The sequence below is a fragment of the Notolepis coatsorum genome (assembly GCF_963971535.1).
Source record: "Notolepis coatsorum genome assembly, chromosome: 13".
Taxonomy (NCBI): Eukaryota; Metazoa; Chordata; class Actinopteri; order Aulopiformes; family Paralepididae; genus Notolepis; species Notolepis coatsorum.
In genome coordinates, this window is record NC_140177.1 from 70,344,186 (window position 1) to 70,367,506 (window position 23,321).

Below are 23,321 nucleotides of genomic sequence, written 5' to 3' on the forward strand. Positions count from 1 at the left end.
GAAGTCGGTTATGCTTAGAGTTTGGAATCAGGGCTGGTGGTCTATCGCCCTGCTCTAAAGATAAACTCTAAGCATAACCGACTTCGAAAGAGGGCCAAAGCATAACCAGTTCGAAACAACAAGGCTTCAAAGCATGCCGTCTAACAGTGAAGTGAGCGTGTGTTATTGGAATGATTGATTGATTGATTGAAAATGTTATTAACACTTTGATCGCCAGGCTTAAATTCATAATTTACCATCATTCGCCAGCCCTATTTAATATGGAGAAGTTCCCCTTCTTTGCAGGGCTATAACTTTTTAAATTGTATTGCTAAATTATTGACATTACTGTGGCCCATTCAACGTCCTATATCTATTGTTCAGGGTGTAGCAACGTTATACTTTTTCATTCACATATTCATACAGATAACATTCATGTCTACACGGAGACAGTGCTGGACTATGTTCGTACTTTGGTGGAAGAAACAATCCCCACTACCACAATGAGAGTTTACCCAAATCAAAAACCCTGGGTAGACAAATCCGTCCGTGAAGCTCTTGAGAGCGCGCACCAAAGCATACAACGACGGCCTAGTGGCAGGCAACATGAATGACCACAAGGTGGCGCGATACAACGTAAGGAGGACAGTGACAGAGGCCAAACGGCGCTACAAGGATAAAATTTAACTCCAGTTTGAACAGGCTGACTCTAGAGCTATGTGGCAGGGGCTCAAAACGATGACAGACTACAAAGGCGCCTCCCTCAAACTGAACAGTGACATCTCCTTAGCAAATGACCTCAATACCTTCTATGCGAGGTTTGATGCTGGTAATAACAACACCAGCCCACAAGCCACGGCAATGGGGGGGGGGTCTGCTGCTGATGGAGACTCAGTGTTCAGGGTAACAGAGCATGAGGTGAGGCGGACCTTTAAAAAAGTGAATATCAGGTAGGCAGCAGGTCCGGACGGCATCCCCGGCCGCGTCCTAAAAGTCTGTGCCGACCAACTGGCCCCGGTATTCACTGACATATTTAACCTGTCCTTAGAACAGGCTGTCATCCCCACCTGCCTGAAGAAGTCCACTATTATCCCTGTACCCAAAAAATCCAAGCCTGCTTGCCTCAACGACTACCGCCCTGTAGCTCTCACCTCTTTAGCCATGAAGTGCTTTGAGAAGCTAGTAAAGGGCTACATCTGCTCCTCCCTCCCCATCAACATGGACCCCCTGCAATTTGCATACCGCTCCAACAGGTCCACGGAGGACGCCATAGCCCATGTGCTGCACACAGCAGCATCACACCTGGACAAGAGGCAGGGGAACTATGTGAGAATGCTATTCATCGACTACAGCTCGGCATTCAATACCATAGTCCCCTCCATACTCATAGCCAAGCTCAGGGACCTGGGCTTGAACTATGACCTCTGCCAGTGGGTCTTGGACTTCCTGACGGGCAGACCCCAGGTGGTGAGAGCAGGCAACTGCACCTCCTCATCCATCACCCTCAACATAGGGGCCCCCCAGGGCTGTGTTCTGAGTCCCCTCCTCTACTCCCTGTACACACACGACTGTGTGGCTCAGCGGAGTAGCAATACAATCATCAAATTTGCTGACGACACAGTGGTGGTGGGCCTGATCTCTGCCAACGACGAGAGGGCCTACCTGGAAGAGGTCAAGGTCCTGGCGGGATGGTGCCAGGAAAACAGCCTCTCCCTGAACGTCAGCAAAACAAAGGAGATGATTGTGGACTTCAGGAGGTCGGGGGTCAAGGACTACAGCCCCCTCAGCATCGACGGGGCACCGGTTGAGAGAGTCAACAGCTTTAAGTACCTCGGAGCCTACATATCCGAGGACTTGACATGGACCACACACATTGACAGTGTTGTGAAGAAGGCACGACAACGCCTCTACTTCCTCAGGCGACTAAGGAAGTTCCAAGTCAGTCAGAAGATCCTTAAGAACTTCTACTCATGTACAATAGAGAGCATCTTGACTGGCAACATCACCTCCTGGTTTGGGAATAGCACTGCACAAGACCGAAGCAGACTACAAAGAGTGACACGTTCAGCCGAACGCACAATTGGAGGGGGGCTCCCCACCCTCCAGAACATTTACAACAAGCGTTGCAGGGGCAAGGCTAAGAGAATCATTAAAGACTCCAGTCACCCGAACAACTGCCTCTTTGAACTGCTGCGGTCAGGCAAGCGATACCGGAGTCTCAAGGCGAGCACAGAAAGACTCAGAAGAAGCTTCTATCCCCAGGCCATCAGGCTGCTAAACGAACAATGAACACTACACAACAACAACCATCAAACGCACATAGCACACACATCCACATGCACACACTCACTTTAAACAAACACACTGTAGCACCCACTCCACACACTTTATAGCACACACCCACTTTAAACAAACACACTGTAGCACCCACTCCCCACACTTTATATTTATTGATGAAGGATTGCACTACAACTCGTACACCTTACTGTAAATTGTACCTAAATTGTACCTCATACCATTTCTGCTTTGCACTATATAGTACTGTACATTAGTACACTGCATAGTATTGTATATTATATGGTAACTCAGTTACGTCTATTCTGCATCGAACATTGTACATATGTCTATACTGAACACTGTGACCTCATTTTCTACTTCTAAATTACATGCTATACTATGTTATTTGATACTATCTTGTCTAGCACAGTCTCTGGAGCGTAACAGTAAGAAGCATTTTGTATGAAAGTATTCTGTACTTCTGTATGACAACTATTAAAGAAACTTGAAACTTGAAACTAAAATACGGTCTAAACTAAAGTATAAGTATGTTTTTATCGTTTTCTGCAGCTTTCTCCAGAACGTGATTTATAGCCCCAAATGCATTATATTGATGATGAAATACAGTTTGATAGGAATCTGCGCGAGATAAAAAATGTCAAATGGACGTGCTTCTAGAAGTTACTACTGATCATTTGATGTTGACCGGATGGGGGGGGGGGGTCGTTTATAATTCCGTGTCCAACGTTATATGATTCATCTAGTGTGGGTGATATGATCATTAGAGCAGTTAGTATCGAACACGGTAAAAAATAACGTTGAATCTTACCGTAGCTTCCTCATAGCGTTGGGCGATGAGCGTGGAACAGAAATGTTCCTATTATGGGATGTAGAAATATGCGATCCATTTCCAGGTTGTATAATAGTATATACGTCCAAATCATGTTGTTTATCGAGTTATTTGCAACCGATCGATGTCCAGTGTATCAAGATGGAGTCCCGCTAACGATAGCGAGTGCCCGGACGAAATATGGGAGAGCACCACTTCCGGCGCATCACTTCCTGTTTGGGCGATCCGCCGATCGGCCACCAGATGGCGCTCTTAAACCGTTGGAGAGTTGAGAGGGGATCAACAGTATATCTCAAGTGTATATATATTAGGGGTGTAACGATGCATCGATTAATCGAAATGCATCGATTCTAATGTGTTCGCTTCGATGCATCGATTTGAATATGTTAGAATAGATTATAATCTAAATTAATCTAAATCAAAAATTAGGGGGCTAATAACCCTTGCCATAATTTCAGTGCGCCCCCTAACTTTTGATTGCAAGGTCTGACATTGACCCCCTTTTCAGGAGTTGACCTAGAGCCCACCAAGGTCATGCATATCAAATTTGGTCAATGTCAGACCTTGCAATACACTGTAAGGCACTGTAAGGCTACTGTCCTGCCTCACTTCCAGTGATGAAGCTAAGCTATGCTAAAGGAGCGTCTATTCCCAAAGCTAAAATGCACGCACAGAGACAAAAAAGGTATGTATCTTCTTGTCTAACTCCAGGGAAGATGTTAAATAAGCTAATTTCCCAAAATGTTGGAGTTCCCCTTTAAATACTTCGAAGCTTCGAAGCTTCGTTCGATGGCACAAGCTTCGAACATTAAAAAAAAATCAAAGTACATTTTTTTTTTTTTTTTTTTTTTTTAATTTTTAATTTTTACTTCAGTGTGTGTGTGCATGGGGCCATTGGGTGGGGCCGGGGGACAAATACACTGGAGGAAAGTAACCCAGCTCAGCACTGCCCAAATTATATCATCACTATTGCCTGTTTGAAGGATATCATCCTCAAACACATATACACCACCTACACGCCTATTCTCAGTCCTTGCCCCACAATGGTGGAATGAACTACCCACCCCAGTTAGGACAGCCGAATCACGTCCAATCTTTCGCCGTCGACTAAAGACTCACTTCTTCAACCATTATCTAAAAAAATAAAAATAAAAAAAATCTAACCCTAACTAACCTTACTGTCATGCACTTGTCCTAATAAACTAACCTACACTGTAACACGCAACACTTTGATGAATATTGTTACTCAGCTGATAGAGTTGTATCCTTCCTGATGACCTGTCGTACAGAAGCTTTGGATAAAAGCGTCAGCTAAATGTAAATGTGAATGTAAATGCCTTGTAGAATTCCACACATAAGAAAGAAAGATACTGGGATGAATAAACAAAATGGGAAATAAAATGTAGAAATGCATGCAATACATAAATAAATATGAATCTCCATATATGAAATAGAACATTTAGATAAGGTGCTACTGAGATGTTTTGGTGAGTTCTTTGTTTTTTTGTGGAAGTAGCCCTTCTTAAAAATGCATGAACATTCACTGATAATTGGTCTGTAGTGGAGTCTACAAGGTCTACATTGCCGGACCTTGTAGACTGACATAATTCTGTGCATAGTTTAGTCTACACAGGCCATATTTCAAATAATCAAAATCTTACTTCATTCATCTTAAACATTCTTGATTTGGGGGATTGGTAGTTCCCATGAAATCTGAAGTTGTTCAAACGACAACAGCGATCCACCTTGAATTAAATCACACAGCCGTGTTGGCTGCGTCACAGTCACGAAAGGGGCTACTTAGTTCATTAATCCAATCCACTTTATTTATAGAGCACATTTAAAAACAACAAAGTTTACCAAAGTGCTGTACAAGTCCCACAACATAAGATAAAAAAAATAAATAAAAGAAATTATATATAAAAAGAAAAATGAATAAATCTTTTTTTAATTCGAAGCTTCGAATTAAAATCGAAGCTCGGCCCCGAAGCTTCGATTGCCAAAAAAAATTCGAAGGTCAGCCCTACAAAGTACAATAGTAATGTACAATGTACAGGTGATTTAAACTGGGTATAAAATATATAGATTAGTACTAGTGATGCACCGATGTGAAAATTGTGGCAGATTCCGATAACAATATTGCTGTTCTGGCCGATACCGATATTTACCGATGTCGATATCTCTGTATAGAAAACACTTTTTTATGATAATCAAATAAAGAGCTATTTTCCAAAACGCTTTTTTATTTTTTAAATGTTGTAACTTATTTTCAGAAATGACTGATATTTTGAAACTATTTAAGGCCAAAACATGTTAAAAAGAAAAAAAAATGCCATATCGGCCGATATTATATCGGCGGCCGATATATTGTGCATCACTAATTAGTAGGGGTGCACCGATGTATCGGTATCGGCCGATAAGTGCCTTGTTGACTGCAATCGGCCTATCGGCCGATAAGCTCGAATGTGCCGATGGCAGTAGCCGATAAATATCCATCAATTTGTGTAGCGTCAAAAGACAAAAAAAAGTTCACTCGCGACCTCCACAACGCCGTCCCCAGTCCGGGCAGTCCCCCCCACACACAAGCTACTGCATCAAAGTTACTACTTATGATTAACAAGGCATTCGTTTTGTGGCATTAACATTATATAGTTAGTGTTACACGTTCATAACATCAGCATATTATTTACCCGAACGTAGCAAGCGTTCATACTAGCTCAGTTCTTTCCGTTGCTCACAGAGCCCTGAGTTTTACCCATTCTGCAATCTGTTAATAACGTTTTCAATCAGACACATGTATAGAAAGGCTTTGTTTTATTATAACATTAGTTGCAGTAAAATCATTATGCCTCATTTAAGTCATCCTGCGGAGCTAAAAGCTAAACGTCGGCCGCGCGCCGTGCCGTGTTGTTGTTCTAGAAAACCTCTGTCGTCAAAATCAATGGCGGACAAAAGCAGAGGTAAAAAATGCAACACGCTTGCCGATTGGTGGTAACAGCAGAGGCGGGTGCAAGCGGTGTGTGACGTAATTGGCAGAATCGACTGTCAATCAAAATGTCATTGGTTGAGACAATAGTATCTCGCTGCAGCCCAGCAGGGTAGACCATGCTGGGAGAACTAGTATCTAGCTGCAGCCCTGCAGTACATACTGGGAGAGAGATAGTGCTATTTCTTGATGTTTCCTTTTTTAAGCAAGTAAAGAGGCCTATGTTCATATCGGTGAGCACAATTTGTAAGACAAATATACAGTAGTTTCATAAAAAAAAATACAAAAAAAAAAATATTACAAATAATATTAATATTTAAAAAATATTTAAAAAAAATATTTTGCCACAAATATCGGTATCGGCCGATTGTGTTAGTTGAACAATCGGTATCGGTGGCAAATTTTCATATCGGTGCATCCCTACTAATTAGTACTACTGGGTGTAGTGGTAATCAGATGTATACATACAGATTTGTAATATGAATATGTACAGTGATACAGGTATAAAGACACTATGGTAGTACGTCATACTGGCCAGCAGTGTAACTACTAAGAGTAGGTAAGGGATATGTATAGATTAGATAGTATCGGACATGTAAAAGGATTATGTGCAGGTATGTACAGACGGATGTGGATATGTATATATACAGTAAGAATATAGATGTCAATGTATTAGATGTCAACTTACTTTCATTATACTGTACTTGTGCTGTACGATGACAATGAATTAGAATCTAATCTTTTTATCACATGGACAGATTCAGTCAATACGCAGCCCTGATCGTCACGCAGACCGGTGCAGTGGGACACATTTACGCTGGTTCTCTCCCGTGTTTCTATTTGTTGTTTCAGCTGTGTGACTTAGGGGGTCAGCGACCAGAGAGAGAGAGTGAGAGAGAGAAAGTATAGATTTTGGAACCGTTTAGGAACCGGAATCGCTTTTTATTTTTTGGCATCGGGGATCAAAAGAAAGACAAAAATCAAACGATACCCGCCCGTCAATACACAGTCCTGATCATCATGCATGCTTGTGTAGTGGGACACATTATGCTTGTTACACTCTCATGATTCCATTTGTTGTTTCAGCTGTGTGACTGACAGGGTTCGCACAAGGTCCTTGAAGTGCTTAAAGTGCTAAAAAATTAATAAATAAAGTCGAGGCCTGGAATTCCTTGAAAACAGCCAATTTTTTAACAATGTGCTTAAAAAGTCCTTGAAATGCAAATCAACCATTCGCATTGAAAGTTTTGTTCATCCATGATAAAAATGTTCAGAATTTTTATTTAAAGTGTAACCAATTGTCGGAAATTGGTTTTAAGCCATACATATTGGATTCGTTTTTTTATATATATATATATAAGAAAACTGCATTTAAAAGTCAATTGTATCATTTTAAATGCCCTTTTAAAATGGAAAATAGTGCTTGGAAAAGTCCTTGAATTTCATTTAGCAATGTGTGGGAACCCTGGACTGAGGTTCAGGCCCCGTTTAGACGGAAACGCTAGCAGGTGAATCCGCAAAAATATTTTTTCGGATGTGCCTTTCGTTTATACGAAAACGGCGTTTTTACGGGGTGAAACCGCAAAAAAGTGAGACTACCTTCCAGGGTGGAATTCCTAGAAACGATAAACCTTTGCGCTCTCATCTAAACTGTCAAACCGCATAAAACGATGACGAAAGGGTTGTCAAGGCTCTCGTCGCGTGTACTGCTTACATCACAGGCATGCGTCAGTAGCCTAGAAGCGTAAACAAAGCATGTCTGATTCTATCCATGGCGATCACCTGAAGGCTACATTGGCAGTACTTTTAAATACACAAGAATCTGTCCCGCGGCGTGACTGGACACACTGTCTGTGAGTGACTGCTTTGGTCCAATCACATTCCCCACCCACAGTCTGCGAATCAGAGGCAGAGTAGGGCGGGTCTTCACAGCACGTCATGTGACATATGTGCCAATCGTGTGACAGCGGGGCTCAGTCGTCTGGAGTCGTTACAGCCTCGTCTGCATGCAGAATTCCATCCCAAAACGATAGTCTAAACGCAAAATTAAAAGTGAGACCGTAAGACGACTTTTGCGGTTTCTGTTCAGACTCTCTCCGTCTAAACGTAGCCTCAGTGACCAGAGTGAGTTCTGAAACACCTTCCTGTTGGTTTGATCCAAACGAGCCGTTAGCGTAGCTGATGCAAGTGCTTGGTGGTGAACATACCAAACCGGTGTGCCAGTTAGTCCGGTTGAGGTCGCTCTTGTGCACAGCTTAACTTTTTCACTGCGGATTAGTCGGTGGGTGGTCTGAACGAATAGTCTGTGCACGCCGACCACATTCACAAATGCTAGAACAGATGACGGGCAAAAAAGAAAATAATTCTCTTCCATGGAACCTACGCTCATTGCGCTAGGCTAACTTGACTAGCTAGGTCTGTCATCCTCACTTGTTGAATAAACAGTTTTTTTTTGACGAGTCAGCCTTGTGGACACGGTGCCCACGGTAGAACAACTCAGGTCCACATATTCCACGCTAGACGACACTAGTCATTACATTTTCTTGAAGGTTTACCACGGGGCTAACGCTACGTCGCAGCCAGCTACTGAGCCAAGGAAGGATAATTATAACGACAGCGCATGCAGGCCAGAGGTCAGGCGGGAACCACGCTCCCAAGCTAAAGTGGAGGTGTTCTTTGACACAACACTCGAGTCCCTAGTGGCTGGAATTGAACATTGTTTTTCAGTCAACACCATTTGGTACCTTTTTATTGGAAGCAATAACCTTACCACATTACAAAAGTCGACTTCGATCCTCACAAATTATTATTTGGTTTGTATTACCCATCCCTAGCTTGTGTCCCAAGGAAGTTGTTTTGATCAGAGTCGATGCATGGCCTGTAAAAGAACCCAAAGACCTCTGTCTCTTTTTTTTGCAGTCTCTCTCTCTCTCTCTCTCTCTCTCTCTCTCTCTCTCTCTCTCTCTCTCTCTCTCTCTCTGCCCCCTTCTTTATCCCCTCTATTTACCTCCCTCTCTGCCTCCATCCCTCCGTCCCCCTAGCTAACAAACAGCGGAGCAGCATTCCACCGGTGCCCTCTCTCAAAGCATCTGTATTGTGGCATGCTGTTCATTGTTTTGTCAGACAAAGCCCTCTACTCAATGGGGCTGCCTGGCTGGCTGACGGCCACAGCTAGGGTCAGCCAGGGCCATAGACTCACACCAAAACAGCTAACCTAACTGCTTGGCCCTGCCCTTGATATCCCCAAAATGGATCCTAGCACCTTCATCCAAAACAGCTTATCAGACGGCTAGGCCCTGCCCCAAAATGGATCCTAGCACCTTCATCCAAAACAGCCTATCAGACGGCTAGGCCCTGCCCCAAAATGGATCCTAGCATATTCATCCAAAACGGCTAATACAACCGCTAGTCCCTGTCCTAATAGCCCCAAATTGGATCCAATGGGCCTCATTCAACAATACTCTCATTATTTTTCTTATATTCTTGCTTACCGGTCTGTTAAGAGAACAATAAGAAAAGCCACCGCCACATTCATCAAGCCGGTCTTAACGTCGAAATCTGTGCTTACCCAGGAGATTTGCATGATGAATCCCACCCATTCTTAAACTCAAAAGCGCGTTTGTGCTAAATCAATTTGCATACAGACACGCCCACCATCTCCTTATAAGGCGAATGAGGCGTGTGTAAAACAGCCGTGGTTCGGCATCTGATCCCTGTCTGATATATTCAACAGGAAGCGATTTGCGACTGATCTTAAAATGACACACACACACACGTCTCACGACTTGCGACTCAGTGCATGTGTGTGTGTGTTCCTGTGGGTCGCTCATCGCATGTGTGTGTGTGTTAATCTGATGACAAATAAAGACTTATACTTGTACTTATACGTATACGTACTGTATAGTGCGAAATAAATCGTTCCAGCAAAGTAAGCTTTGTCAATACTGAACGACTGGCTGCGCGCTTGTCAAGAACCAATCGTGCAGTATACTGATATATATATATATATGCCGCTGATCCTATGCTCTCTCCTTTCAGAGAGAGATGACAGGTGACAGATCCGGTATTTCCGAACCTATATATATGGGCAGCCAGCATCTAACTGTTCTAACAGCAATATATAATCCATTTCAGAAGCAGAACGCTGTTGCCGTTACCCCCCCCCCCCCCCCCCAAAAATTACACTTCGCGGCATATAAATTCATTTGGCCCATTGCTCCGACTGCTTTGTTGTTGAATCAAGTCAAATCCTAGGTAAGCATATATTGTGCGTGTGAACGTTGACATGAAGAGAAAAAAGTAAAAAAAGTAAAAAAAAAAATTAATACTTTTTTTTTTTTTTTTTTTTTTTTTTTTCTCTCCGGTTTCTCACTTGATTCGATACTCGGTAGTACCGACGTGTTTCGGTTCGGTACCTCAAAAGTACCGAATTCGGTACCCATCCTTACCCTGTATGCCTGAATGAATATCTGAATAACACTGTCTATTGGGGCATTGGGCTCAGACACCTTTACCTCTTTTAGAAAGTACTGGCGTAGTTGTAGGTATCTGAAGAAGTCGTGTTTATCCAAACCGTATGTATCTTTCAAGGTTTGAAAGCTCACAAGTTCTCCATTCTCTACCATTGTGCTGAATGAGGTAATACCTCGGAGAGCCCATTCCTTAAATGTTTGATCATACATTCTTGGTTTAAATCCTAAATCGAAGGCAAACCACCTCAAGATCTTAATCCTTTTTTCTAACTTGAATTGTTTCACAATTTTGAACCATGTCTGTAGGGTGTGTACAATAAATGGGTTTAAGTTTCTATATAGGGTCTTGGCCTGCTGTCTATCACCAATTACTGTCTGGAGTGGTATATCAAGTGATTTCACTTCAATGTCCTTCCACTTCGCTTCGTAGTCTCTTTCACACCAACAGACCAAAGGTCTTATTTGCGCTGCATAGTAATACTCCTTCAGATTTGGGAGGGACATGCCTCCCTTCTCTTTAGGGAGTTGGAGTGTCCGGAACCTAATTCTCGGTTTTTTCCCGCTCCATATGAATCTAGAAATCATCCTGTCCCACTCGTTAAACTGTTTAGCAGGGATTTCCACTGGCAAGGACTGGAAAAGATATAGTAGTCTAGGGACTACGTTCATTTTTACTGAGTCTATTCTGGAGGTGAAATCCAGGGGGGCTAATGACCATCTTTCTATATCTTTTTTAATTTGTGTGTTTAGGGGCTGGTAATTTGCTTCATACAATTTTGTTAAGTCCTTAGTCAGCCTTACTCCCAGATATTTTATGGACTTCATGTTCCAATTTAAATTGTAGTTTTCTTTTATTTCTCTTGGGGGGGTATAGTTATATGTAAGTATCTGTGTTTTTCCTATATTTAGTTTGTATCCCGAATGTTGACCATAGGTTTCAATAAGGTCCATTAGTCTAGGGAGGCTCAGACTGGGTTTTTTTAAGTAAATTAAGACATCATCCGCGTATAATGCTATCTTATGCTCCGTTTCTTTTATATTAATACCTGTTATATTGGGGTCTTCCCTAATTGCTTGGGCTAGCGGTTCAATGAAAATCGCGAACAGGGCGGGGCTACATGGACAACCTTGGCGTGTACCGCGTTCTAGGGCGATCGGATTTGTTAACCGACCGTTTACTTTTATTCTCGCTGTGGGTCTTGTATATAGTGTTTTAAAACACCTAATTGCATCTTCCTTGAATCCTAACCTTTCTAGTACCAAGAATAAATAGTCCCAGCTCACACAATCAAACGCTTTTTCCGCGTCCAGACTTAATAAGGCCGAATAAACGTTGGTTTGTTTAATCTGATTCATAATATGTAGTGTTCGTCTTAAGTTATCCTGGGTTTGGCGACCAGATATAAATCCAGTTTGGTCCGTGCTTATTAGGTCTGGCAAAAACTGTTCTAATCTTTTTGTGATAATGGAGGCGTACAGCTTATAATCCAAATTAAGGATCGATATTGGTCTAAACGAACTACATAATTCCTTATCTTTACCCTCCTTGGGAAGTACTGTTATAGTCGCCTCCCTCCAGGAGGGAGGGGGGATGCCCTCTCTAAGAGTGTAGTTAAATGAGGCCACCAGCAATGGCATGATCTCCTGGCGAAAAGCTTTGTACCATTCTGCTGGAAGGCTGTCACTACCTGGCGATTTGTTAGTTTTAAGATTAGATATTGTCCTGTCTAACTCCTCTATAGTGATTTCTGCAGTCATAATTTTGTTCTGCATTTTGCCAATTGAGGGCAGGTCAAGAGATCTCAGGAATGCAATAGTGGCTTCACTATCTATTTGTGCTGGTTGTGTATATAGGTTTTTGTAGTATGATTCAAAGGCCTTCTCTATATCTCCCAAATTACTGGACACTACTCCAGTTAAGGGATCTTTAATCTTATTAATTGTATTTTGTGTCTGTTGCTTTCGCAACCTTCTGGCCAATAATCTAGTAGCCTTTGGGCCTGATTCATAATATGTTTGACGTAAAAATCTAGATTTTTTCTCTGTCATCTTTATAGACTTCGTCAATCAATTTTCTTGTTTCCCTAATTTGCTGTAGCAGCTGACTAGTTGGAGTATTTTTATGCTGTTGCTCTATAGATGTAAATTTTTGGGTTAGATCCTGATATTTGCGTTCTTTCGTCTTCTTCAGTGTTGCTGTGATGGCAATCATTTTCCCCCTTAGCACAGCTTTTGCGGCATCCCAAACAATCACTGGATTAACCTCACCATTGTCATTAATCTCTATATATGTTTTTAATTCGGTCCTAATACTTTCAACAATTGTTTTGTTGTTCAATATTCCTGTGTTAAGCCTCCATAGTGTGTTCCTTGGCCTACTATCCAAGTGTAAAGTCATATAGACTGCAGAGTGGTCTGATATGTCAGTAGTTCCCAAAGTACAATCCATTATCCTATGTCTATCACCTCTAAACATAAAAAAAATAGTCAATTCTTGAATAAACAGAGTGAGGAACAGAATAGTGGGTGTAGTCTCTCTCAGATGGGTGGAGATCTCGCCATACATCAAACATTCCTAAGTCTGTGAGTGAAGCATTCATTATTTTTGTCTGTGGAGTCCTGTTCACCCTATGGCTTGTAGTGTCCAGCTCACGACTAAGAATAGTATTAAAATCTCCCCCACAGATTAGTATCCCCTCAGACTCCGCTGCTATCAGACCAAATATGAATTTATAGAAACCTTTGTTGCTCCCCGGTGGGGCATATACATTCAGCAGCGTAACCAAGTTGCCCTCTAATTTGCATTTTATCATGACATAGCGTCCTTCCTTATCATTAGTTTCTGTCATAAGTTCAAAATTTAATGAGTTAGGAATTAGTATAGAAACACCTCGTTTATGACCCGATCTAAACGAGCTATAGAACGTATTCCTATATCCATATTTCTTGAGTTTCTCGTGCTCCATCTGAGAGAGATGAGTTTCTTGCAAAAAGATAATTTGAGCTTTTTCACGTTTCAATTTGGTTATGACTTTGCTCCGTTTAACTGGGTTAACCAGACCATTTACATTTATAGATACCACCTTAAAGTTTCTACTCATCTGTGCTTTAACAACTTAAACCTGACACTGTCAACCCGGAATTCACACATTACTAAACATGAACAGTTAGACATATACACATAGAGAACAGGTGTAACATTAACAAAAACAATACTTGGCTTCCAAAAACAGACGTTCGCTAGCCATCCCATGGCTTAGGTCCCGTTGGGGGTGGGGGGATAGACTCCACTCAAGTGCAGGCCCCCGCGGGAAAAAAAGGAGCTATAAAAAAAGAGAAAGTGTCTAGTCTACCTACAGCGTGCCTGAGTGACTCTCGTCGGTCTTTCAATAATCAAGTGGAGTCTGTTAAACTATAAAAAAGGGAGACTAATAGTCATCCAGTCATTTGGGTCAAGGGGCTATTCAGCGTTCACGTGAATAGCTTACAGCTAGTCCACATTAGATCCAACAAAAACTCGGAACGTCTAGCGTTAAGCGAGTCAAAACAACACAATACAGCCCATAGTCCGCGACATATTCGGGCAGTTCACTCACGTCACGTTGACTTAACTCACCAGTCTTATTATGCTATGTATTTCTCACCCTGAGATTTATTTGCTGGTGGTACATTGAAAGTCCTGCAGTCTGTTCTTTGCTCGTTGGGCTATTCCTCTCTCCCTCTTGCTCGCGTCTCCCGGGTGTCTCTCCTTCCTTCCAGCGCGCTGCCACGGTTGTCCTCGCTGTAGTCGCTCGTCCTGGTCTGTTCTAGCAGCGCGGGGGGCTGGTTCCTCCACAGCGACTCCTCTCTTCTTCCGATCCTGTGCGGCTTCCTCGGCGCTGTCATATGTACGTGTGCCGGAGTCCCAGTGGATTCGGATCTTAGCGAGGGGTGTCTGGAACCGAATCCCGTTTATTTTCAGTGCCCTTTTGATGCCACCATATTCTCTTCTCCTCTGCATCACCGCCGTCGCGTAGTCATCGTCAAACGACAAGCGTTTGCCCTCGATCTCGATCTTCTTCTGCCAGGCTTTACTGATGACCATCTCTTTGGTAGTGAATTGGAGGAAGTTTATTATAATCGACCTAGGTGGTGCATCGGGTCCTGGCTTTTGAGCCAATGCTCTGTGGGCCCACTGGATCTGCAGGTCGGTATCTGTCGGTAGTGAGAGCTCAGCTCTTAGCAGCTTATCAATAAACTCCGGGAGAGGGCAGTCTTTCTCCGTTCCCTCCGGTACGTTATAGATGCGCATATTTGTTCTTCTGGACCTCCCTTCCATGTCCGTTAGCGCTTCTTGCATGGCTCTCTGCTGTTCCAAAGACATGAGGAGTGTTTCCTTGACTGTCATATTCCATGTTTCTGTTTCTCCGATGCGCGCCTCTGCCTCGTGTATTCTGGTGCTTTGTGCTTTGGCCTGTAGTGCGTTAGCTCTCAGTTCTTGATTAATTTCCTTTTTAAAATCTTTGAGTTCTGTCATCAGTTCTGTCTTTAATTCTTCTTGTGTCGTTTTCAAGTCGTTCTTCAGGTCTGTCTTAAGGTCGCGTATCTCTCTGCTAATGTTGGCAAGTCCCTCTTGAATTGTTTCAGTCGTGTTTTCACCGCCGCCATCTTCACCCATGTTAGTTGATCTTACTTTGTCCATCTCGCCGTTTTCGTCGGCTTTCTCCTGTTTTTTACAATTCCTTCGACTCATAGTTTATGTCCTCTCACTTATTTCCGAGTATTTCATTATTGTTTGAGCTTTTCTTTTGAATTTGGAGAGGTTATCTCAATCCTACAACTTCAAGCAGCCATCTCGTGTGCCTCTCCCTACGGAAGCCTCCACTTATTTTTTCTATCTACAATTAAGAGCAGCTTTGAAGGCTCACGGAGTCCCATTAAATATTCCACTTGAGCAACACGGATTTCACAAATTATTTTATGAAAAGGAGACATCGAGAGGCTTCGTCTCTGATCACCAACAGATTAATCTTAATTTTGTTCATAGGACTCCTAGACGTTTGCACCTAATGGGGCTCAGACAAGACCCTCGATGCTCCTTGTGTTTAAACGGTGCTCTTGGTACATTTATGCATATGTATTGGGAATGCCCTCCTGTTAAGATATTCTGGGGAAAAGTAACCACTCAATTATCAGAATTTGTATCTCTGACCATACCTACACTGCCGTCTGTATTGTTGTTGAATGATGTTTCTCAGTTATCAACCTCTGTACATGTAAAGAGACTAATTTTGTCCGGTCTTACGGCTGCCAAAAAGTTGATAGCGTCATGCTGGATTCAACCGGATAAAATGTGCCGGAAGGTATGGGTTCTTACCTATCTCGATGTGATTTATCTAGAGATATCTACTGCACGAATTTTAGGTGTTAATGAAGCCAGCATAGCAATCTGGTTAGCTGTGGTGGAGAAGATAAAGGGAAGCATATGAACTTGTAATTTCTGATGTTTACATTTAGTCATTTAGCTGATGTTAAATGGAATAGTGGATGTATAGTCCAAGTGGGGGTCCTGAGGGGGGGGGGGGGGGGTGGAGGGGGAGGGAATGGGAAGGAAAGAGCGAGGTAGAGCGAGCAAGAGCACATGTATTGTATTGTATTTATTATTTGTATGTCTTTTAATATACATTTATTTTGATTTAATTACTGGACTGTCATTATTGTTATTATTATTATTGTCATTGTCCTGTGATTTATCATTGATTTTTACTGTTACTGTATTGTTTGTCTAGTTTTATGTTAAAAAGGGAAAATAAAAAACATTTGTTAAAAAAAAACAAGCAGAACGCACGCAATAATAATAATAATAATAATAATAATAATAATAATAATAATAATAATAATAATAATAATAACTATTGAAAAGTTCTGGGTTTATAAAGTCGTATTTGGGGGCAATTGACCAATGGTTTGCTTTCAACCCATGAACTCCTTCCTCTCTCACCATTTTATATATATTTTTTTTATTTTATCTACTAAAACTGTCTTGTATTATATTGTTTGTTTTGTAACGTGTCTTTGAGAATTAGGAAAAGCGCTATATAAATCGTATGTATTATTATTATTATGAATGGTAGGCTTTTTTAAATGTTTCTCATCTGGGTAAGAGTGCTCTCGACCACTCTAGGCTACGTTTAGACGAGCGTTTTGTGAACAGAAACCGCAAAAGTAGTCTTGCGGTTTCACTTTTAATTTTACGTTTTGGGGTGGAATTCTCCATGCAGACGACGCTGTAATGACGGAGCCCCGCTGTCACACGATTGGCGCATATGTCACATGACGTGCTGTGAAGACCCGCCCTACTCTGCCTCTGATTCGCAGACTGTGGATGGGGAATGTGATTGTACCAAAGCAGAGTCACTCACAGACAGTGGGTCCACTCACGCCGCGGGACAGATTCGTGTGTATTTAACCCTTTCACTGCCACACGACAGCCGGTTGTGTGATAGTAAAGGGTTAACCTTCTGTCGTGTGGCAGTGAAAGGGTTAAAAGTACTGCCAATGTAGCCTTCAGGTGATCTCCGTTGATAGTCAGACATACTTGCTTTGTTTACGTCTCGGCTACTGGCGCATACCTGCTACCTGTGACGTAAGCAGTACGCGCGACCAGAGCCGTGACAACCCTTTCGTCATCGTTTTAACAGATTTATACGGTTTCACAGTTTAGACGAGAGCGCAAAGCTTTTGCGTTTCTAGGAATTCCACCCTGGAAGGTAGTCTCACTTTTTTGCGGTTTCACCCCGTAAAAACGCCGTTTCCGTATAAACGAAAGGCACATCCGAAAAAATATTTTTGCGGATTCACCTGCTAGCGTTTCCGTCTAAACGGGGCCTTAGAATTTGGTCTTGCCTGAGAGAAAAGCAACAATAAGAAAACATTGCTGAATCCCAGGTAAGAACAAATTAAGAGGAAATGCTAGTTAAGAAGGAAATCTGTTCTTATATCGCTTCATGAATGAGGCCCAATGTTCTTCATTAACAGCTAAGCCCTGCCCCAATGCCCCAAAATGGATCTTAGCTTCTTCGTTCAAAACGGCTAACACAACAGCTAGGCCCTGCCCGAATCCTAGCACCTTTATACAACATAGCTGATCAGAAAGCGAGGCCCTGCCCTGATGCCCCAAAATATATCCTAGCTTCTTCGTAAACAGCTAGGCCCTGCCCTGATGCCCTATCACCTTCATACAAAAAAGATCATCCAACAGCTAGGCCCCAATACAACCGATTTTTGCACCATCATCTAAAACCACCACTTCCTAGCAGCCCCCAACAAGAGATGCCTCCGTTCGAAATTCGTTGGTGCTGCCAAAAGCCCCAAACAAATATGCTCAGTCCAAAATAAAGCAATAAACCCAGTGTGTGTGTGTGTTTGTACTTGTACATGTATGTAGAGAAGACTGTTTTAAGATGGATTGCACACTAATGATCTCTCTCTTTCTCTCCCGCTCTCCTCTCAGACTGATGATGAACGACAGAGGTCTCTCCCTCCCCCCGCCTCCTCCTCCTTGTCTCTTGCTCGGGGGCACTTGACTCTGCCTGCAACCTTTGCCCTCGCCGCAAATTAACTTTGACCTTCACTTTCAAACCGGAGAAGCCGCCGCTCACCCTCTGAGTGAAGAAAACAACAACAACAACAACAACAACAACAACAACAACAACATGACAGACGATGACGCTTGCAGTTGTTTGTTTTTTTGTTTATTTCATGTTTTCGTTTTTCTTATTTTTCTTTTTGTCTTTTTGATTATATCCCGCCCCCCTCTCCCTCTCGCACTCAAAGCTGCTGGTGTGTGCTGCTGCTTAATCCCCCTCAATGGCCCAACCAAACCCTGCCCTCTTTAGCCACAGTTGTGATAGGAGGATCAAGACAAGAGGGGCAGGATTTGAGATAGGCCAATTCCTATTCAATAGACTCAAAAAGACGGTCAGCGTTGGACGTGAGTGAGCGCTCGTTGCCAGAGCCGCCAATAGACTCCTCCCCTTTTAATTTATTTCTTGGATCAGGGCAGGCTTTGCAGGAAACATCCCTAAGTGTAAAATCCTATTCTAATGCACACCTGAGGAGCCGTTTAGGAATATATTTTTGCCGTTGCCAAAAAACTGTTCCTAATTTGTCAGATACTGTAGCATAGTGTGATGGGAAAACCTGAGGAGGACTTAGGAATCGGCTTCTCGTAATGGCAAATAAATGATCCTATTCTCTAGGTTAGGAGAGGACAACCACTTAGGGGTTTTATTTCTGTAATGAAGCCTTGCTATTGTCTTTTTTTTCTTCTCCTCGTGGTATATAAACAAAAGGGAGGTTGGAACTTTGAGCATAACGGCATTACGGTACAAAAATGGAAAATAACTTAAAAATGCATATAAGTCAAAATCTTTTATTTTCCCTTTATTTTTTTTCATTAATTTTTTTCAACCCCTTCTTTGTCCATCCTACAATATGGTACCTTTTTATAATTCTAATTTTGTGGGTAAAAATGTGGTAGAAAATATTATACTTTTTTGAGTGAAGTGCCCCTTTAATTGTACAAACTCATGGCTGGATCCATTTCACTCTGCAGTTTAAAACATGCCTCACCTTCTGGCTCACATTGGTACAGCACCCTGGTACATTTCCTAGTATTCTATATAGTATTATATATTGACTGAGGTGACATTTGGTTCATGTTGTCCAGTTTACCTGATGAAAGAACTATTTTTAGTAACGAAACAGGTATTTATATTTATTTATTTTCTTCAGTTTTAACCTCATATGGTCCATAAACACAGTTCCGGTACAGTGAGAGAGAACGGTACGCACGCACTAGGGATTAATATTTTTCCATCCCGGGAATAGAAGCACACTATCCCGGGGAAAAGGTACTTTTTATTTTTGCTACCAAAATCCGTTGGTCATATTTCAGTAAGCAGCACTAAATGAAACGAGGAAAAAATAGGCATAAAGCTATAGGTTCCCAATCTGACTGCTTTATTTTGTGTTCTATTAATAATCATTAAAGGGGCACTATTTGAGATGTTTAACATTAATATATAGCACCAAACAACTGTTAAAAGTCTTAAGCCACGCCTCTGTAACTGGTGCCCCTCCCCGCGTTTATAGATGGAGAGAGACTTCCCACAATGCACTGTACAAGCCAGACGGCAGAGTGCAGTTCGAAGCCTTCAGTTCACTAAAATACGTTTTCGACTACAGTTTAGACGAGAAATAGTATATGCAATCGCTGTATCTTATCTATAGTTTGGCAGTTTGATCTGGTGGGGCATGCACGCTGCCGCTTCCGGACTGCGAACACAACATGGTGGCTCACACATTTTTACAACTATTCGGTCCATTTAAAATATGTTTCTGAGAAATATGATACCCAATCGCTGTATCTTAATTCATATTTGAGGTGTGAGGAACCCAGGGAGGGGTGGGCTGTGAGGAAGCGTCACATCTAGTGGCTGAAACATGTTGTATAGTTGCCCCTTTTAATAAGGTTAAAGAATTAAATTCACGTTATTAATCAACACGAGAAAGCACGTTCTAAACGTTTACAGTTTCAGTGTGTCCTGTTCAGCGGATACACAGACACACGGCTAGTGTCTCATACTTTCCAACGAAAGTAAACCTGCACACAACAGTATTTTCTAAATATATACAAATATGTTCTAAATATTTCCCCCCAAAATGTAAATACATTCCTGTTTCTCCATAATTATATTTCTTGGGAAAACGGGAAATAGTTTCGGTTGAGAGTTCCCTGGAACCCACGCTTCCTGGTATTTAACCCTAGCACGCACTTACACACAGACACACACACACACACACACGTCACTGAAAAACATCTCGCATGTGGCTTGTGTGTCTGGTCACACACACAACATAGGCATGCAGTCCTGCCTGGGCTAACTCTCCTGTGCCCCCTGTTTCCATTGGCTTGACAACCACGCATGTACATGCACACATACACACACACACACACATACACAGTGACAACTCACATCAGCCACAGCCAGTACTATTTTTTTTCCCCCTCTCTGTCTGTCTGTCTGTCTCTCTCTCTCTCTCTCTCTCTCTCTCTCTCTCTCTCTCTCTCTCTCTCTCTCTCTCTCTCTCTCTCTCTCTCTCTCTTTCTCTCTCTCTCCCTCTCTCCCTCTCCCCATCTCTCTATATCCCCCATCTCTCTCCTCTCTCTCTCTCCCCCGTCTCTCTTCTCTCTCACACACACACGCACACACACTGACCAGTACATTAGTAATTTAGCTGATGCTTTTATCCAAAGCGACTTGCAGTATTCCCATATTTAACATTTCAGCTTCACAACAGCGTTTACAGCAGTTTTGGCATCGGATCCACAGTGTTGTCATGACGACGTCATGCACTTCCTGCCACCAGTATGGCACCCAGTTTAGCACCGGTAGTGCCACAAACATCGCTCACTGGCCCACGGTTTGTCTGTCATTTGATGACAAGTCGCCTGTTATTTGGTTACAATCACCCGTCGTTTGCCTACCGAGATGTCAGCGGCGATGACTTAATGTGATACTATATATGAATATACAGCCCTTGGAATCGTTGCTTTTGTTCAAACTCGAGGATCTCAAGGCGCCGTCTTACGTTGTCCGGTTGTATCTTCCATTCAATGCCCTCTTTATTTATTTCTTCATTCTTTTCTAGACTAAAAGGAGGCCAGTGATTCTTCCAGTGGTCGTCTATCTCGCTGTTTGCAATGGTCCCCATCGGCCTTGTAGAACGCCCCCCCCCCTTACCGGAGGGATAGTGAACTGTGATGGAGAGAGAGATGGTTAGAGGGATGGAGAAAGAGATGATGGTGGAGGAAAGAGAAGGAGGTAGAGAATTAGCATCTGTGGTACTTTGGTTGTTCTCCTCTTCCTCCTCTCCCGCCTCCTCGATCTCTGAACAATGACTGAACCAAAAAAAAAATGAAACTTGACGCCCTGTTGAATGAGGAATAAAAAACAAACAAGAAAAGGTATTTTTCTCGGTACGTCTCGTAGGTGTAGCTCTGTGTATGCAATGGATGAAGATGATTCAAATCATATGATACTGTTTTGTCCATATGGAAAAAAGAGATTGCCACTATTTTACCCCCCCACACACACACACACACTACTTCTGCCCTTGAGAAAAGGGTTGCATACAACCAGTCCCCCCCCCCTCCCCCCATTTGATATGATCCATGTTTTAAATGGTGCAGTCGAGGGGTTGTAGAGTCTAATACGAGTTACATTTTAAAGGAGGAATATAAAAAAAATAAGAATATTACGCCTGTGATGTCTTTTATATGTACATGATGAACAAGTTGAATATTTTATATTTTATTTGGCCCTACCCGATGAACAAAGAATTGAAATAGAAGAATATTATGGTTGTGTGGCTTGTTGGATTGGGGGGGGGGGGGCTTTTGTTTTCTATTTTTGGAAAAGTGATGTATTTAATATAGTCCTGCCTCTGCGGCTCGTTGCTTGGAGTTGGAAGACCGTGAAAAAAACCGAATCAAGGTTTCATTACATCGGCTGAAAAGGCTACCCCATAATCGTTGAAATCAAAAAGGTTCATAATCCTCTATTTAGCTGTAATAAAAAAAAAAGTCTCTGTACTATTAGTTGATTTCATTGGTTATTTCAACCTCGATATAAGTCCCAGTGCTCTGAATCCTGATGTTGAATTATCGTTGTTTCCGAATGGATTTATTTTGTATTAATGTGGGATGGAAAAAACTAGAAAACCGATAAAAAAAAAACTATAACGACGTTTAATATATTATGTTCACAGAGAGGACTTAACGGTACTGCATCATTATGCAAACTTTTCGTTTTCTTTTAGTTATTATTTTTTTTTTTTTTTTTGGATCTTTGATTTATTTTTTCTATCTAGTTTACAGAGGGAATCATCATCGTGTTTATTTTTTGGGAAGGGGAGGGGGGTTGAATTGAGTTGACCTTGTGAAGGATGGGGGTGATATTTCCGCAGAGGAAAACAGTGATACACAAGGGGGAGGGGAGAGTTATTTTGTTTTTTCACAGTACGTAGACATTTTGCAGTTTTGTATAAAGAAAAAGGACAACCTCTGCCGAATGTTTTTATTTTATTTTTATTGTAACTATAATAAATTTTATTTGCTGCTGTGTAGTACAATTAACATTTGGAATGCTGTCAATGGCAACCATAATGATGACGACGATGATAATGATGAAGATGACGTTCATTGCCCTGCTATATCGGACTCGAGTCACAAATGTCTATTCCGAAATCCTTTAAAATACTCTCAAGCGATTTTAAATTTGTTTTTGCTTGAGCCCCCGTCCTGGAATGTCCCTGATTTTTGGGAGGTAGGGATTAAAAACGAGTTCTTCACCTATTTTCTCTGGACGTTCTTTTAGGTCTGTCGCGATTGTGCCACCGAGAGGGGGAAGAGTACGGGAAAGGATTCCAGAGTAGTTTTAATATCGAGTCCCCTCTGCCCTGCTACCTGTGTTCTTATTTTTCCAGAATTTGAATGCTGTTGTCTATTAGCTTTACCAGAAAGAGAAGGGGGCGGGGGGGGGACTGGAAAAAATTATTGGAGGTGTGTATCCTTCGTATGTGCATTATTTTCCGCAACGTACGTCCTAATATACGGAAAAAAAGAAAAAACAAAGAGTTAAAAAAAAGATGATTGAAAAACGAACAAAAAAAGGTACTGTGGAAATGGAATCCTCCTATAATGTAAATAAGA

General features: G+C 42.0%; 1 protein-coding gene across 1 annotated transcript in view; it reads left to right on the top strand.

Annotated features, from left to right (window-relative positions):
- Nucleotides 1–22,469, top strand: part of irs4b (insulin receptor substrate 4b) — a gene marked incomplete at its 5' end in the record, with an annotated part of 84,675 nt that extends 62,206 nt beyond the window's left edge. The window contains one exon of the mRNA XM_084327700.1: nucleotides 18,057–22,469. Coding sequence (XP_084183826.1) covers nucleotides 18,057–18,061 — 5 coding nt within the window. The 3' untranslated portion in view covers nucleotides 18,062–22,469. The remainder of the gene's footprint in view (nucleotides 1–18,056) is intronic.
- Between the last annotated feature and the right edge of the window lie 852 nt (nucleotides 22,470–23,321).